At 35.2% G+C, this 14,164-nt stretch overlaps 1 protein-coding gene across 2 annotated transcripts in view; it reads right to left on the bottom strand.

Annotated features, from left to right (window-relative positions):
• Positions 1–286: 286 nt before the first annotated feature.
• The window catches only part of PTBP3 (polypyrimidine tract binding protein 3), a 38,946-nt gene continuing 25,068 nt past the window's right edge, over positions 287–14,164 (bottom strand). For both annotated transcript variants that reach the window (XM_066568931.1, XM_066568932.1), the window contains 9 exons: positions 14,005–14,115; positions 11,697–11,871; positions 8,588–8,665; positions 7,802–7,932; positions 5,388–5,421; positions 4,674–4,766; positions 3,933–4,149; positions 2,179–2,256; positions 287–1,486 (listed from right to left, as the gene is read on the bottom strand). In XM_066568931.1, the coding sequence (XP_066425028.1) occupies positions 1,354–1,486; positions 2,179–2,256; positions 3,933–4,149; positions 4,674–4,766; positions 5,388–5,421; positions 7,802–7,932; positions 8,588–8,665; positions 11,697–11,871; positions 14,005–14,115 (1,050 nt within the window). In that variant the 3' untranslated portion in view covers positions 287–1,353. The remainder of the gene's footprint in view (positions 1,487–2,178; positions 2,257–3,932; positions 4,150–4,673; positions 4,767–5,387; positions 5,422–7,801; positions 7,933–8,587; positions 8,666–11,696; positions 11,872–14,004; positions 14,116–14,164) is intronic.

Below are 14,164 nucleotides of genomic sequence, written 5' to 3'. Positions count from 1 at the left end.
ATGCAGAAACCTGAAAGAATATTCTGATACAGCCAGTGTGTCTCAAAAAGTCAGATGAAGTCCAGAAAACTAACTGGATTTGCTGTTTGGCCCTCCTATATAAGTTTATTTGATTTTTTAGTATATTTTTTCTGGGTGTGAATTTTTTATCAGTGAAGAACTACCATCAGAGAAGTGCAACTAGGTAAATTTAAAGAATCCCTATGTGATTTCACAACAAGTGAAACCTCAGTCTCATCTACATCCAATCTCCATAAGAAAGCACAAGAAACTAGAATTCAAAATATTAATTAATGAAAAAATATATATTGAATTATTGTGGAAAACATTTACAAAAAGACACAGAGGAGAATTTTCACAAAGCCCACAATATTTTTGCAAGACACTTCAGGTAACACTCTAATCTATTCATACACATATAGTAAGGCACAAAGTAAGAAATTAGGTAAATACACAGTAATTTAAGTATTAGACTATAGAGTGGTAAAAAACCTCGAGATTTAATTTTTCTGCCCTGAAAGATGACCTTAGCAAAAATAACTTCTTAAAAACTTGAGAAACCATCACAGACCTGAATATTTTCCACAAGATTGCAAACATTTAATTATTTAGAGAAATGTAAAAAAAATTATTTTAAATCAAGACCATTTTCTTTTTTTATTTTCTCCAAGGTACTGTTACACATCCCCTCATAGTAGAAATAGGATATCAAACTTCCAACCCACAGTCAAGTCAAACTAATTTTCCAATACCACACCTTGAAGAAACTTGTCAAATACTTTTATTCCACAGAGAGAAGGCACTGCCTTTTCTCTAATAATTTAATCTATAAGAACAGCACAGACTTTTTATTTTTATAAACAAGTTATTTGTAAAGATTCACCAAAGTATGAACACACACTTTGGTAACATAAATACTATTTAGAGGATACTCACAGTTACTGTTTGCTTTTCTTCAAGAAACCCAAGCACTATTTCACATTCAAATTAGTGTTTAATCTGCACAGAGTAGGTTTACTTTTTCATTAAACATACTCGTTTGGTACATTGTAAAAGCACTTGAAATTGTTTTGTAAGGCTGATTTCAAACAAAAGCTGAAAGGATGGCCTCAAAACATAAAATTTTAAGTAGGAAATTTGATGATAAATATTGTTGCTAAAATGATTTCACAGAAGATCTTTCTGTGGATGACATAATTGCAGCTAGAATCAGAAAAAAATAATCACTTAATTCTTTGTGTATGAATGAGGTTTTTCTTTTAAAAGACAGAGTTGGTCAGAGCTGTCTCAGTCTCTGTTTGAAGATTTTACTAAAACCATTTTGCAGCCTTAAAGGGAAAATTCACAGAAAATTCAGATTGAAGATTTTGAGAAGGAAACTCTGAGATGTTGGTTTTCTCCAAAGTCATGATTGTGAAACTCAATGAGAGCGTGAACTGCTTCTTCCACAGAGCCCAGCTGGATAAGAGCCATTTTGCAATCTTTCCTGAAGAACAATAAAAACTATTATTAATCCTAACCAAATTTTCAATAGCCAACACAGAAAAGTGGCCTAAGTGGGTTTTTTTTTCTCAGCTATATTACACACCGTTCTACAGCAAAAGAATCAGAGCTATTTATGCATCTGCCAAAATGAAAAGAGAAAAAAAGTACATAAATTTTGTGAATCTATGGCTTAAAGTCATGTCATTCTTTCAATACACTGGATTTCAAAAAGCTAGGTCAAAATAAGGCTCGAAGACCCCTAAGAAATACTTGCATTGTCCATATATATATGGGATTATTCTAGCAAGCATGATCATGCTAAAATAATACTGCCAACTAACCTTAATTAATGTAGATACATTGTCATCACTGTCATTTTTATATGGCATTTTACACAAAGCTTGTGTTTTTTCAAGAAGTGAGCATTTACTTTCCTTGAGCTTGTTTTACTTTGAACACACATGGAGTTTGTCAAAAGGCTGCCTATCTTCAGTTTAGTTATGCTAACCAAGTATTCCATTTAAAATTTTAAGACAAAGTATCATAAAAATTGTGATAGATTTACCACTTTTGACTATAGCAATATGTACATAGAATTTTGCCTGTAGTTGTGTACACATATAAAGTCACAAACGAGCAATTAGATATTTTCTAGGATGGAAGCTTGCTTAGCAATTTTGCAAGAGAACTTACTGGAAAAATTTGAAGCCTTTCACAGTAGATCCTTTACTTGTAAAAAGGTTCTTCAAATCATCAACAGTAACAGAAGGCCTAATTGAAAACAACAAAAAACAAACAAAACAAAAACAAACTCCCCTCAACTTGTAGAAGAGCACAGAGTTCTGAAATAACATCAAGATCTCAATTTTGGCTTCTAAACTACTTTTTGCTGTTTAAATTTATCTCCATCAACTCACACACTTCAGCTCAAAACACTTGCATTTACTCTATATTTTAGTATCACATTGTGCTACAAAAATATTTTAGACACTATTGTTTTTCATCCAATCCTGTTTTTCTGTCAGTAAAATTCAGATTGCATAAAAATCTCCTAAAAATCTTAAGGAACACATTTCATCTTGCAATTTGTGCAAGTGCACGTCACATATGTTCAATTTTGAAATATTTTCATTTTACTCAAAAAGCTGTTTTCAAAGTGTCTTATAATGTATTTTCTTACTGTGGCAAAATTTGATAGTTTCCTTTTTTCCTCCCTGCACAGCTGCCAAACAAGAGAAGCCTGTAAAATCTATGTTTGGCTGTTACTCCACACACTACTGATAATATTCTAGACATAAAAAAGATTATTTCAGTCTTAAAGAGTACACTAAATGCTTTTTACTTTCTCACAACTTGCCCTCCATGTAAGATATCTGAATTTGGTAGAAACTGTTCTTTAAAAAGTTAGAATTATTGTCCTAGGTTGACTATATGATGCTTTTATCCCCAATTGTCTTGTTCTCTTTATGCTGAATAATAAGTTTTGCACCTTTAAGACTTGTTGCAGAGAGTGAAGGGGGGAGAGAAGAAGCAGCAGTTTGTTTTCAGACACTGCACTCACTCCTCCACATTCCTGCTCCTGACTGTGTTGTCTGCAGATGGACAGACAGTGGGACAGAGCTCTCCTTTGCTTTTAGTTAGTTTAGCTAGCTGAGGCAAAGAAGTTCCCTGGACTGTGGGTTTTTCCCTTTTCTTTGGAACTGTTTAAACCTTCTCTGGACTGAACACCCAGCAGAGCATCGGCAGCTCACACCTGTGGCCCACCGGGCCGGGCCTGGGCCACGGCATTTCCAGCACCTGAGGGACTGACCAGAGACTGAGTGAGCTGAACTGCAACCTGGGGAGGGGACTTTCTCAGTTTGTCATCTCTTTTGGAGCAGCAAGGGGTTTTATTCTTTAATATTGTTTAGGTTTTATTGTTTAATAAACAGGTTTTTTCCACTTTTCTCCAAGGAGGTAGTTTCTCCCAGACCGGTCGGGGGGAGGGGCCAATTGAATCTGCTTTCCTAGAGGAGCCCCTTTTGGGGTTCTCTCCCAAATTTGCCCTGAACCAGGACAAATATTAAACACTGTATCTATATTAAATATCAATGTCCACGATGAATTTGATGTCGTGTACATTACCTCAAAAACCATGTCTTTAACCTTTGTGAAAACTTGTGACACATGATTTAATGTCAAAAACCAAAAGTATATAAAATATATGAAAAAAAATATAAATTGATCAAAACTCAAATAAGATAATTCCTTCACTTATCCTCTTTGCTAATGATAAAAATGGGACAGTTAAAGGATTCACTTATTGTTAATAACATACCAGAACGACCCACAGCAGAATGAATTGTAAAAGGCCAAGGAAAGAAAACCAAACCTTATGTTAGACTTTTTAACTTCACAACACCACCTAAAAATATCTTTCCAAGAAGATGACACATGCAGATACTCACGGGATGTTGGACAGATGCAAGGTTGCAGATGGAGGAAAGATATTTTGGAAATTCTTAGAGCAGGGATTCTTAAAGCGATGTAAAGGGCTATTGCTATAGTCCTTTGTCAGACCTTTGTCCTCTTGTCCCTCACGAGGAAGTTGAATTGTCTGATATTTTGAAAGAGTAGTATGCATGACCCTTCCATAAAGCCTCTGTCCATTCAAGTAGTTGATAGCTAACCAGTGGAAATGTAATTTGAACAGGAATTAATGGAGGGGAAGAAAAGACAATTCTTTGAATACTGTTTTCTACTTGGTGTCAGATTTCACATTCTAAATTTAAACTGCAACTTCCACATCTACCAGGTGGGCTATGTCACAACATTACATTTTTAAAAAGTATAAGGGTATAATATAATCTCCAGTTCAAACACCAAAAAAATGCAAACAGCATTTCCATACAGATAAGTTGATCATTCTTAAATAGGTAGATATAAGATAAATTACAAGAAAACAATACAATGTATTATTAAAATAAATGACAGGAGAGTTGTATGTTTTAGTTCTATTATTTACTATATTGAGAGTCATAGGACTATTTTTTTTAAAACCACTAAGAGTATTATCAAAGTTTACATGTAGTAATGCAGCACAATGATGAATTTTATTTGTTTATGCTTGTCACTGACAGATGAAAAATTCCTCCTTTATATTAAATTCATATTAGCTTGAAGCATAACTGTGCCTTAAAAATCAATACCTAATTGAGCTTGGTTCGCATCTGCCATCTGAACTAAAGCAATTCCTCTTTTCTTAAACATGATTTTCACACGATGCACGTCACCATACACACCTGTGGAAATCCAGAAAGGAAATTTTTTTCAGAGCACTACTAACTAAACCACAAGGTCGAGTCTGTTTCTTTTGACTAACATTAGTGTTACAAAGAATAATACCTCATTAAACAGGTTGGTTAAAATATTAGTATAAGGAGAGTTTTAAAGTTTATTATATTCTGGGGCTCGTAAATGGAGGGAAATTCCCCAGATCCCAGTCACACTACTGCATGTTTATGTTCAGTTTGTAAATAGTGCAATAGTTGTCAAAGTACTCTTAACTGAGGCATATTAAAATATTACTCTACCCAACACTGTCCCCTGCAACTAATGTATGAGCCAATTCTTCACAGCATTTCCTCTGATGCAACCTCTGTTTTTACATCTTACTTTGCTTTCCCATTTTCTGTAGTAACAAATTGGACCACACACCAAAATTTTTCTTACACTAACTGTTATGCCTGTCTTACACTATCTGTGGCTTTTATGTAATGACTCAGCTTACTGCCATTTTAAAACCAGTTCATTTCCTGGATGTGCACAGAGCAATGGAGTTTGAATTAAGCAGCATGGGTCAGATAAAAAAAAAAAGAACCACTAGCCCTGTGGTTTGTCAAGGTATAGTTGACATATCTTACCAAAGAGGATGAAAAGTCCATAAGGTGTGATGGCCTGTTTAAATGATAAAATGAGTACATTATTTCTAAAGCCATGCAAATGAAGACATCTATTCTGTAAGTGCATAGTAAACAAAAAGAATGGAAGAGATGCTGCATACTAATACATAAACCTGTCTCTCCAAAAGCTATTACTTGAAATAATCACAGTGTATGGCACTCTTGTTAATACACATTTGCTATGCACATGTAGAATATGTAAACAAGCAAACACTTCAGCTCATGCATTTTCATCACTCAAGACTCATTCTATCATATTGCAGAAGCTATTAATTTTTTAAGTAGCTTCATTATTTGACCTTATCCTTCCTAAGCTCCCTGCTCATTCAATGAAAAGAATGAAAGACATTGGTTAAATTACAAATAAAGCATTAAAGAACTCTTTGTATTTTGTAAACAAGAGACAATACCAACAAAACTAAACCCAGTTGCTTCAAAATGTGTTTGCTTTGTCTTCAATTTTTTCCCCATCCCACTACATGGCCATGACATTCTAAAGGGAGACACAGAGAATTTAACTGTTTATGTATTAAGCATATAGAAAGTGGTATTTAAATTGCATTCAATTAGAAGCTGTGAATAGAAAGGTAAATATTGAAAGAAATTTCTCTTCAGTGATTCTCAATACAAATCTTGTATGCCAAGTACTAAAGAAGACAATTTACCATCTAATGCAGCCAAAATTTTTCAGTTGAGGCAAAGGTTTTGCCATTAATGAGTTCTAAAAATACCTGCATATCAAAAGTACTACTCGCACTCTCTAGCCCTATTCCTTCTCAACTCAACTTCTTAAATGTGTACCAAACATACCTAAATTATTAAAAAAAGAATATATTGCAGCCTAAGCGCAAGGCCATACTGTTTATCTTCAGCATTTAGTGGTAGAGAACAATTGCTATCAATGTAAAATCTAAATTCATCAAGAGGTTTTTCTTCTGGCCCAAAATTTAAATTCATATAGAATTTATTCTTCTGACTCAAATATTTAAATATTGGTCAGAAAACCAATACTGAAGAACAAGTGCTACAGAACTGCCAAGAAATATATTTCCAACAATTAATGCTGTAGTACATTCTTATTTTTATTCTTTTAAGAAGTTGGGCATTACTTAATACATTGATATCGTATCATGCATTACAGCACTAAGTTCTACATTAATTCTTAGCTATGATTCGTACTAAGTAAAGCATCAATGTCCTAAAAAGAGCTCTGACCTATGCTTCATATATGCTTATTTTTAAGAGGCACTCTCCTTTTAGATTCAGAAAATAAATAGTCAGCTGCAGAAAGCACATCTGCAGCCATCATAAGAAACTCGCTGATATATTGTAAAATCAAAGAAAAAGTGACTTGTCTTACAGCCCTGTGTACATCTGGGTTTTGGATGCTTACTGTGAATTTGGCTGTTAGTATGAAAACAGAAACACAGCAATTACTTAAAACAAACTGGTGAATAGATTTTTAAACCTCAGAATTTCAAGGGAACTTCAATTTTGCTGACAACTCCTAACAGTTTTACAGTTAAGGAAATGTATGGAGTGTGTGCAACAAGAATTTTACATTGCTGCAACAGGACTGCTTATCAATAGTGAAAAAGAATCGTGTTTTAAATCAGGCCCTGGTAAAGCTTGTTTAGTTTATTTTAAGATGATGTATAATGCTTTTAATTAAGAACAGATTAGTGTTCGAATAACATGAGGAAGATTATAGACCAGCCTATGTCATTTCCACTACAAAAATAACTTTCCAAGTTGTCCTTGGTAATTTTACTGCCACTATACGAAAAATCATCTGTGTGGTACCATGAAAAGTGAACATGGGTATTTATTAACTTTTAAAAATAAATGTAGAGTGATGTCCATAACATAATGTACCCATGTTCTTTTTCTTCAATCTCAAAAAAGTTGCAAAACTAGAAAGATCCTACACATATTTAGAAAAGCATTTGGCATGCTTTTATTTCCTTTTCTATTTCCTCCTTTCCATTTAATTCCTTGTTTTTTAACCAATGTAAGGAAAAATCCTTTGCCTTCTTTACAGATAAAAAAGCAGACAGAGAAGTCATATTAACTGAGATATCAAGAAATTATCACATCTTCAAACTTTCTTACAGTTGACCATAGACTTCGCTCCAATTACTAGCTACACTGCTAACATAGGATTCCTAAAGTAAACTGTGTTAGGAAGCTTTTCACTGATGATGGGAGTTTTTAAACCTCACCAATATTGCTAGCTACCTAAAACAAGATAGATGTGTCCTGTTTTTTATATTATCAGCATAGAGAATTTTTCTTATTCCTTCAGGTAATGTCAGTTTTCGAGGATTCTGGCAGTTGGTACAAGGTGACATATCAGTTCCACCAATCAAACTTACTTCAGGGTTGAGGTTGCTGACTAGTAAAACGGAGGTTCCTGGAATACCAGGAATAGTCATGTGTCCAGGTGCTGCTGATGTGGTGACTGTGAAAGGACCAAGTGCTCCAGGAACAGGCAGAACAGAAGGACCTGAAAAGGTATAAATAGCATCACTTGACATCTCAAAGTGGGTAAGGAAGAATACACAAGCAGGTTGTATTTAGCAAAAACATCAATATCCAATTTAAAAATTATTTTAAGGAATTTAGTTATTACTAGTATCTGATCAATAAAGCAAGAAGTAGCTCCCTTTCATAGAAAAAAGAAACATTCAGCTATACAAATAGACCCAAACAAAAGATTGCATAAATTGCAGCCCAAGAAAGAAAAAAAAAAAAAAATCAGCACCCAAGTTTATCCTGTGCTACAAAGGGAAAGATCACAGTCTAAAAAACTATGTATTTATCTCTTGATAGCCAGAAAAGCAGAGACTTCCCTCATTTTGCATTGAATGTCATAGCAGCTTTATGATTCTGAGAAAAAAAATATATGCTTAATTTCTTCTCTTGCAGTGAATTTCTATCATGGCATTTAGATTCTTTGCCTATTGAATGATAAACTACATCAGGATATGATTTTTATTATAGAAACTTATTTTATTGAGTGTATATATATGAGAAAGAGTTACAATTACTCAAATTAATACTTTGTTCTGATTGCTGTATTTTAAAACAAATGGCTCTGAATGGATGTATTCAGATAGGCTATCCATAACTACAAACACATTTTTAGAAAACAAACTTACCTGCTCCCTGAGGAAAGCTCAAGGCTGGGGCAAACCCAGGAGGCCCTGTATATGATGGAATTATGGTATTTTGGGTAGCTAGAGAGAACAGATAGATTTTTTTAAAGCAGATTTTAAAAGTTTTAGAAAACAGAAGAGATTTCAGTAATCAGAATCAGCTACCAGTATTGCTATTTTGACTTTATATGTGATTCCAAATGTTTATAAAACTTTTGGGTTAAAACTCTAATTGAAATCCAAGATTCTATGTTGCACAAAGACAATTTTCAGCCATTTTTGAAAGCAAATATTCTGGTCGGCCTCAACATTCCTCTCTAAAATGAAATCTGGGCAAAATATAAATTAGATAAGTTTGAATAGGAAAGCACAGCAGAGACTAGTATCCATTAAAGCCTGTGTTCAATGGTTTCTATTCACACAATGGACATGTACTCTCGAAATTTTCTGCAAGTAAATACAGTCAAAGATGTTTTGCAATGATGAGATACAACTCCTGAACACTAAGATCAGTATAAGCTAAACAATACAAACTTCTACAACTAATCTAAGGTTCTAAATTTTACTAGCTGCTAAAATGCATAAAGCATATAAATTCTGCTTTTTAAGGAGATGCACTTTCCCAGTTTGTGTAACTTCATACATAACCACTGTTTTTTATAGTTCCCCTGGAAATCGAAAGCATTAACCAGATTTGGAATAGCAACATATGGAGAGTCAAGCATCAAAGATAGCTCAGTGATTTCCACATTAGTATGTGGAGTCAAGTGCTACTCAGGGTACCTCACAAAGCTGTATTCTAAGCATTTAGATACAAGCTTGGGCTGTGGATTCATTCATATGTAAGGACACACCAGATTTTAATTTTTCAAATGGGGCATGTATAATTAGAAAACATTCTACAAGCTTGGTAATATGTCTGTTTTACTACTCAAACCTCCACACTACTGACCAAAATAGAGCTACTAACAAATGATTATCAATAGGGATAATACAATACCAAAAAAAGTATCTATTTTGAATTACAAAAAGAAACGTAACAGACACCACAGATCAAGTATCCATGAATACTGCATCACATTACACCTTCTCTTATCTGTAGCAAAAAAGCATCTTTCATACAAAAAACTGAACACCTTTATGACACTAAAGCAAGTAAACACATTTTTGAAATTATACTGACAAGTTCTGGCAATATAGTTATGAATCACTTATTCACAATCCAAGAATTGCAATGGAAACATTAATAAATAAATAGATCGAGAACTTTTATTCTGCCAAATAACACCTGCATGTTGCACCTTGATACCAAAATCAGGAATGTAAAAATTTTCAAACTGAGCTAATGCAGAAAGATCTAGAATTCTTTGTTGCCTTTTTTTTTTAATTCATTTGCTTCATGGCTATCAGCCTAGCTTTCTAAGCAAGCCAATTCAGGTATTTCTGCTCACTGGATGCAAGAACTCTTTAAATGCAGAATATGCACAAAATCTGTTTATAGTGCAGTATCTTTTCCACAGAAAGCAGAAGAAAATTAAAGAAAGAAGAAGAAAAACAAGTCTCAAGAACAGTTTAGTTTTGCTATTAAGATAACTTCAAGTCTACAATAAAAAACAGATATATTATTCTGACAGTTACCAGCTTTGTATTATAATTCTACATCAAAACTACTTCCACTAGTAATAGGAAATAGTGAAGGTAGTCACATGACTTAAAACATCTTTCCCTCATGTTCTGTAACTAAGCTTCACAGAACATGCCAATTACAATATGCGCATGTTGTCATCACTGACAGAAAGGCTAGGAAGCAAACTTCTCCCCATTTACAGCTATTTTTTACTGTTTTTTTAAATAAATGTGCAGCTGCTTCACTATGAATGTACCACAGACAATTTTCTTTACAGACATCAGACTATTCCAGCACTTCTTACTCTTACAGTAAAAGAAAACAAGGCTCCTAGCAATGAGAAGCTTGGAGAGTAAGGAGGAAGATAGGGAGAAGTGTTCATGTGTTATTCTCCAAAAGCATAGTTATTTCTGCCCTACAAGCAAGTGCAGAAATAATCTACTCTAATTGTACTTTTCCCTTCCACTGGCATTTCAAATAATGCAAGTCTAATTAATTAGAATATATTAAACTTGTAATAGCACATTTCTGCATGGCAATGCTGCATGGCAAATTCCACCATCCTCCTCTGCCCCACACTGTAATGACATTTGTCCATTACCTAAAGATCCAAGGCCTGCATTTAAAGGGAGCAGTAGACAAAAATCAAGAAAGTAGCGAGTGCAACTCACTTTCTTATTCTAATCTAAGCTAACTCAACTATTCAAAAAAATCAAGCAAAACCCAGTATTTGTCCTAGCTGACACAGAAAAGTAAAGAAAAATAGGGAGTTATTCTCCCACACTTTTTACTGTGATAATCAATTGGACAGCACTTAGATACCTATTCAACAGCTAAGTTAGTTCTTCATTGTGTATTATTGCAAATAGTTGTCATTAGAGAGAGAGAAAATCAGCTAAAATCACTCAAATTGTGTTGTGAGCATTTCTCCAGTTTCACTTCAAGCAGACACTGTCTACACCAAAATGACTTCTAAAATTTAAGAAAATTTCTTAAATTTATATTTTAAAAGATGAGTATAGATATATATAAATAAGTATAGCATTTTGGATTTTCTTACAGTTTTGTTTCTTGCAGCACTCAATTATCCTAAAATATAAAAACATAGGAGCTAATACCCTTACAACACTTATTTTCAAGCAGCTTTAGGCAGCCAGTGTCAATTTGTGATGACTTCCATTCTGATATGCAATATTTGCTACATTACCTGTACCAATTATACAATTTTACAGCATTTTAGTAGTATTTTGTAGCTTTTTTACAACACTAAAATTTGCCCACTAGTGTTCCTCTTATTACTGTTTCAGATACTGATTTACCAAGACTTCAACTTCATGCTTTCCATAAGAATTTTATTGGACGTAGCAAACAAAAATGTATGCAAAATGTACCCCTCTATGCACCTGATAGGAAGCCAAAGCATAAATGCAACATAAAAATTATGATCTCAGTGTGTATTTAGTACTAGAAGTGAAGGTTTCTTACCAAAGGGAGTAGATAAGGATGCCTCCATGGTTCGTTGGCCATCACCAAAAGGAAGGTCAATGCGAGTGAAATCTCTGCTTTTGTCATTGTTGTACTTCACTGTTAGGTTAGTTAACTTGGAGAAATCAATACGCAGAGTGCAGCAGCCAGTGTAGATACAATGGCCATCCAGATACTGAAGAAAAAGAATTACATTTTCAGAGATAAAAACACATCATGGCAGCCATCACTGTACGTTTATATTATTATTGCAGCCTTTCAGGACTTGAAGGTGGTCTATAAGAAAGATCAGGACAGATCTTTTATTAGGGCAGGTTGGTATAGGACAAGGGTAATGGTTTTAAACTGGGATGGTTGATTTGGATTAGCTATGCGGAAGAAGTTTTTCACAATGAGCGTAACGAAACATTGGCACAGGTTGCCCTGAGAGGTGTCTGATGCCCACTGGACAGGGCTCTGAGCAACCTGATCTAGTTGAAGGTGACCCTGCTCACTCCAGGGGATTGGACTGGATGACCTTTAAAGGTTGCTTCCAATCCAAACCACTCCACCATTATAAAGTTTTCACTTTGCAATTGAATCAAAACAGTAATTCACCTTCTGCTATTAAGCCCTCTTTTTAAACACCAAGTATACAATTATGCTGAGACTATGCTTACCTAAACTACTAGTGTAGTCTACTAGTTAGTATTATATCACCTTGTGTCATCTGGACAAAACACAGCTTTAAGCATGACATGACTTGTCTCTAATATTACTTCTCTCCCATTCAACACACAATATCAGATGGTAATAGGAACACTAATTTGGAAATTTTAACTGCATGAACTGACCCTTACATGAAGGACTCTAATGTAGGATCTGAAGCACAAGTACCATAAGGAGTGCTGGAGGGAGCTGGGGTTGTCTGCCCTGAGGAAAATGAGGCTCAGGAGAGACCTTACTGCTCTCTACAATTGCCTGAAAGGAACCTGTAGCAAGGTAGGAGTCAGTCTCTTCTCCCATGAAACAAGTGACATGACAAGAGAAAATGGGCTCAAGTTCTGCAAGGGGAGTTTAGAGTGGATATTATGAAAAATTTCTTCATCAAAAGGGCTATCAGGCATTAAAACAGACAAGTGGTAGAGTCACCATCCCTGGAGGTATTTAAAAGATGCACAGATGTTGTGCTTCAGGACATGGTTTAGAATTGAACTTGGCAGCATTAGGTTTATCATTGGACTCAATGACCTTAGGGTCTTTTCCAATATAAGTCCTAATCCTAGGCATGACTTAAAGTGAAACAACAAAGTGGACAGATCCTGTGCCCAAGAACACCCAGAAGTGGTGCGTAATTGTTGTAGGTGATGCCCTGCCAACAAAGAGGCACCCATCTGCTGACCTGATCATTGGTCTAAAAAGGTTTCCAGTCTGCCTCTCTGGGACTTGAATCACAGGTGTCGTGAAAGAATTGCTAAAGCTCTTCTACACACATCTGACTATTAATTACCTCCTGCTCCCTTTATATGAGAACTAAAGATGACTTGGATGAAGGGGCTGAGGCCTCCTCAACAATTTCACTGACAACACAAAGCTGGGAGCAGTGGCCGATAGCCCAGAGGGCTGTGCAGCCCTTCAGAAGGACCTCAGCAGCCTGGAGAGATGGGCACAGAGGAACCTTCTGAAATTCAGCAAAGGCAAATGCAAAGCATAGATTAGGGCCTGATCTGCTGGAAAGCAGGTTTACAAAGAATGTGTATCTTTGTGCACCACCACAAGATGCCTGTGAGCTAGCAATCTGTCCTTGTGGCCAAGAAGGCCAATGGCATCCTGGGATGCATTACAAAGAGCACTTCCAGCAGGTCAAAGGAGGTGATCCTGCCCCTTACTCAGCACTGGTGAGGCCACATTTGGACTGCTGTGTTCAACTGTGGGCTCCTCAGCCCAAAAGAGACATGGAGCTCTTGGAATGGGTTCAGTGTAGACTTACAAAGATGATTAAGCAATTGGAGCATCTCTTTCACAAATAAAAGTAAAAGGGAGCTGGGCCTGTTCAGCCTCAAGATGACAGAGAGAATATTATCAATGATTTTCATTTTGACAGACTCATGCATGTCCTGGAGTATATGCTATAGATTTGTTTGCAGTTGATGATAGAGTGCTATCCTCTTAAAAAAAAAGAGACATCAAAGTTATTCATGTGCAACAAAAGTGTTAGAATGGTGAGATATCACAAAGTTAACAGTCAAAATATTCCTAATGCTTCTCCTGTCCCTTAGCAAGGAAAACTCCCCAACAAACAAAATCAAGCTGAATACATTATACTTACCATTTTGGCATAATATGCATTCATTGCATCAGCATATTGGAGCAGAGCTTGAAATTGATTGTTCTTATGGAACATGACAATCTTCAAGACAAAGCCAAATTTAGAGAAAATCTGTTAGGGAAAAAAATGGGCTATAAGAAGCAGCAAGTAATTCATGCAC

This window comes from Molothrus aeneus, chromosome Z (assembly GCF_037042795.1).
Source record: "Molothrus aeneus isolate 106 chromosome Z, BPBGC_Maene_1.0, whole genome shotgun sequence".
Taxonomy (NCBI): domain Eukaryota; kingdom Metazoa; phylum Chordata; class Aves; order Passeriformes; family Icteridae; genus Molothrus; species Molothrus aeneus.
The sequence above is the reverse complement of the archived record's forward strand: the minus strand, read 5'-3'. Positions and strand labels throughout refer to the sequence as shown.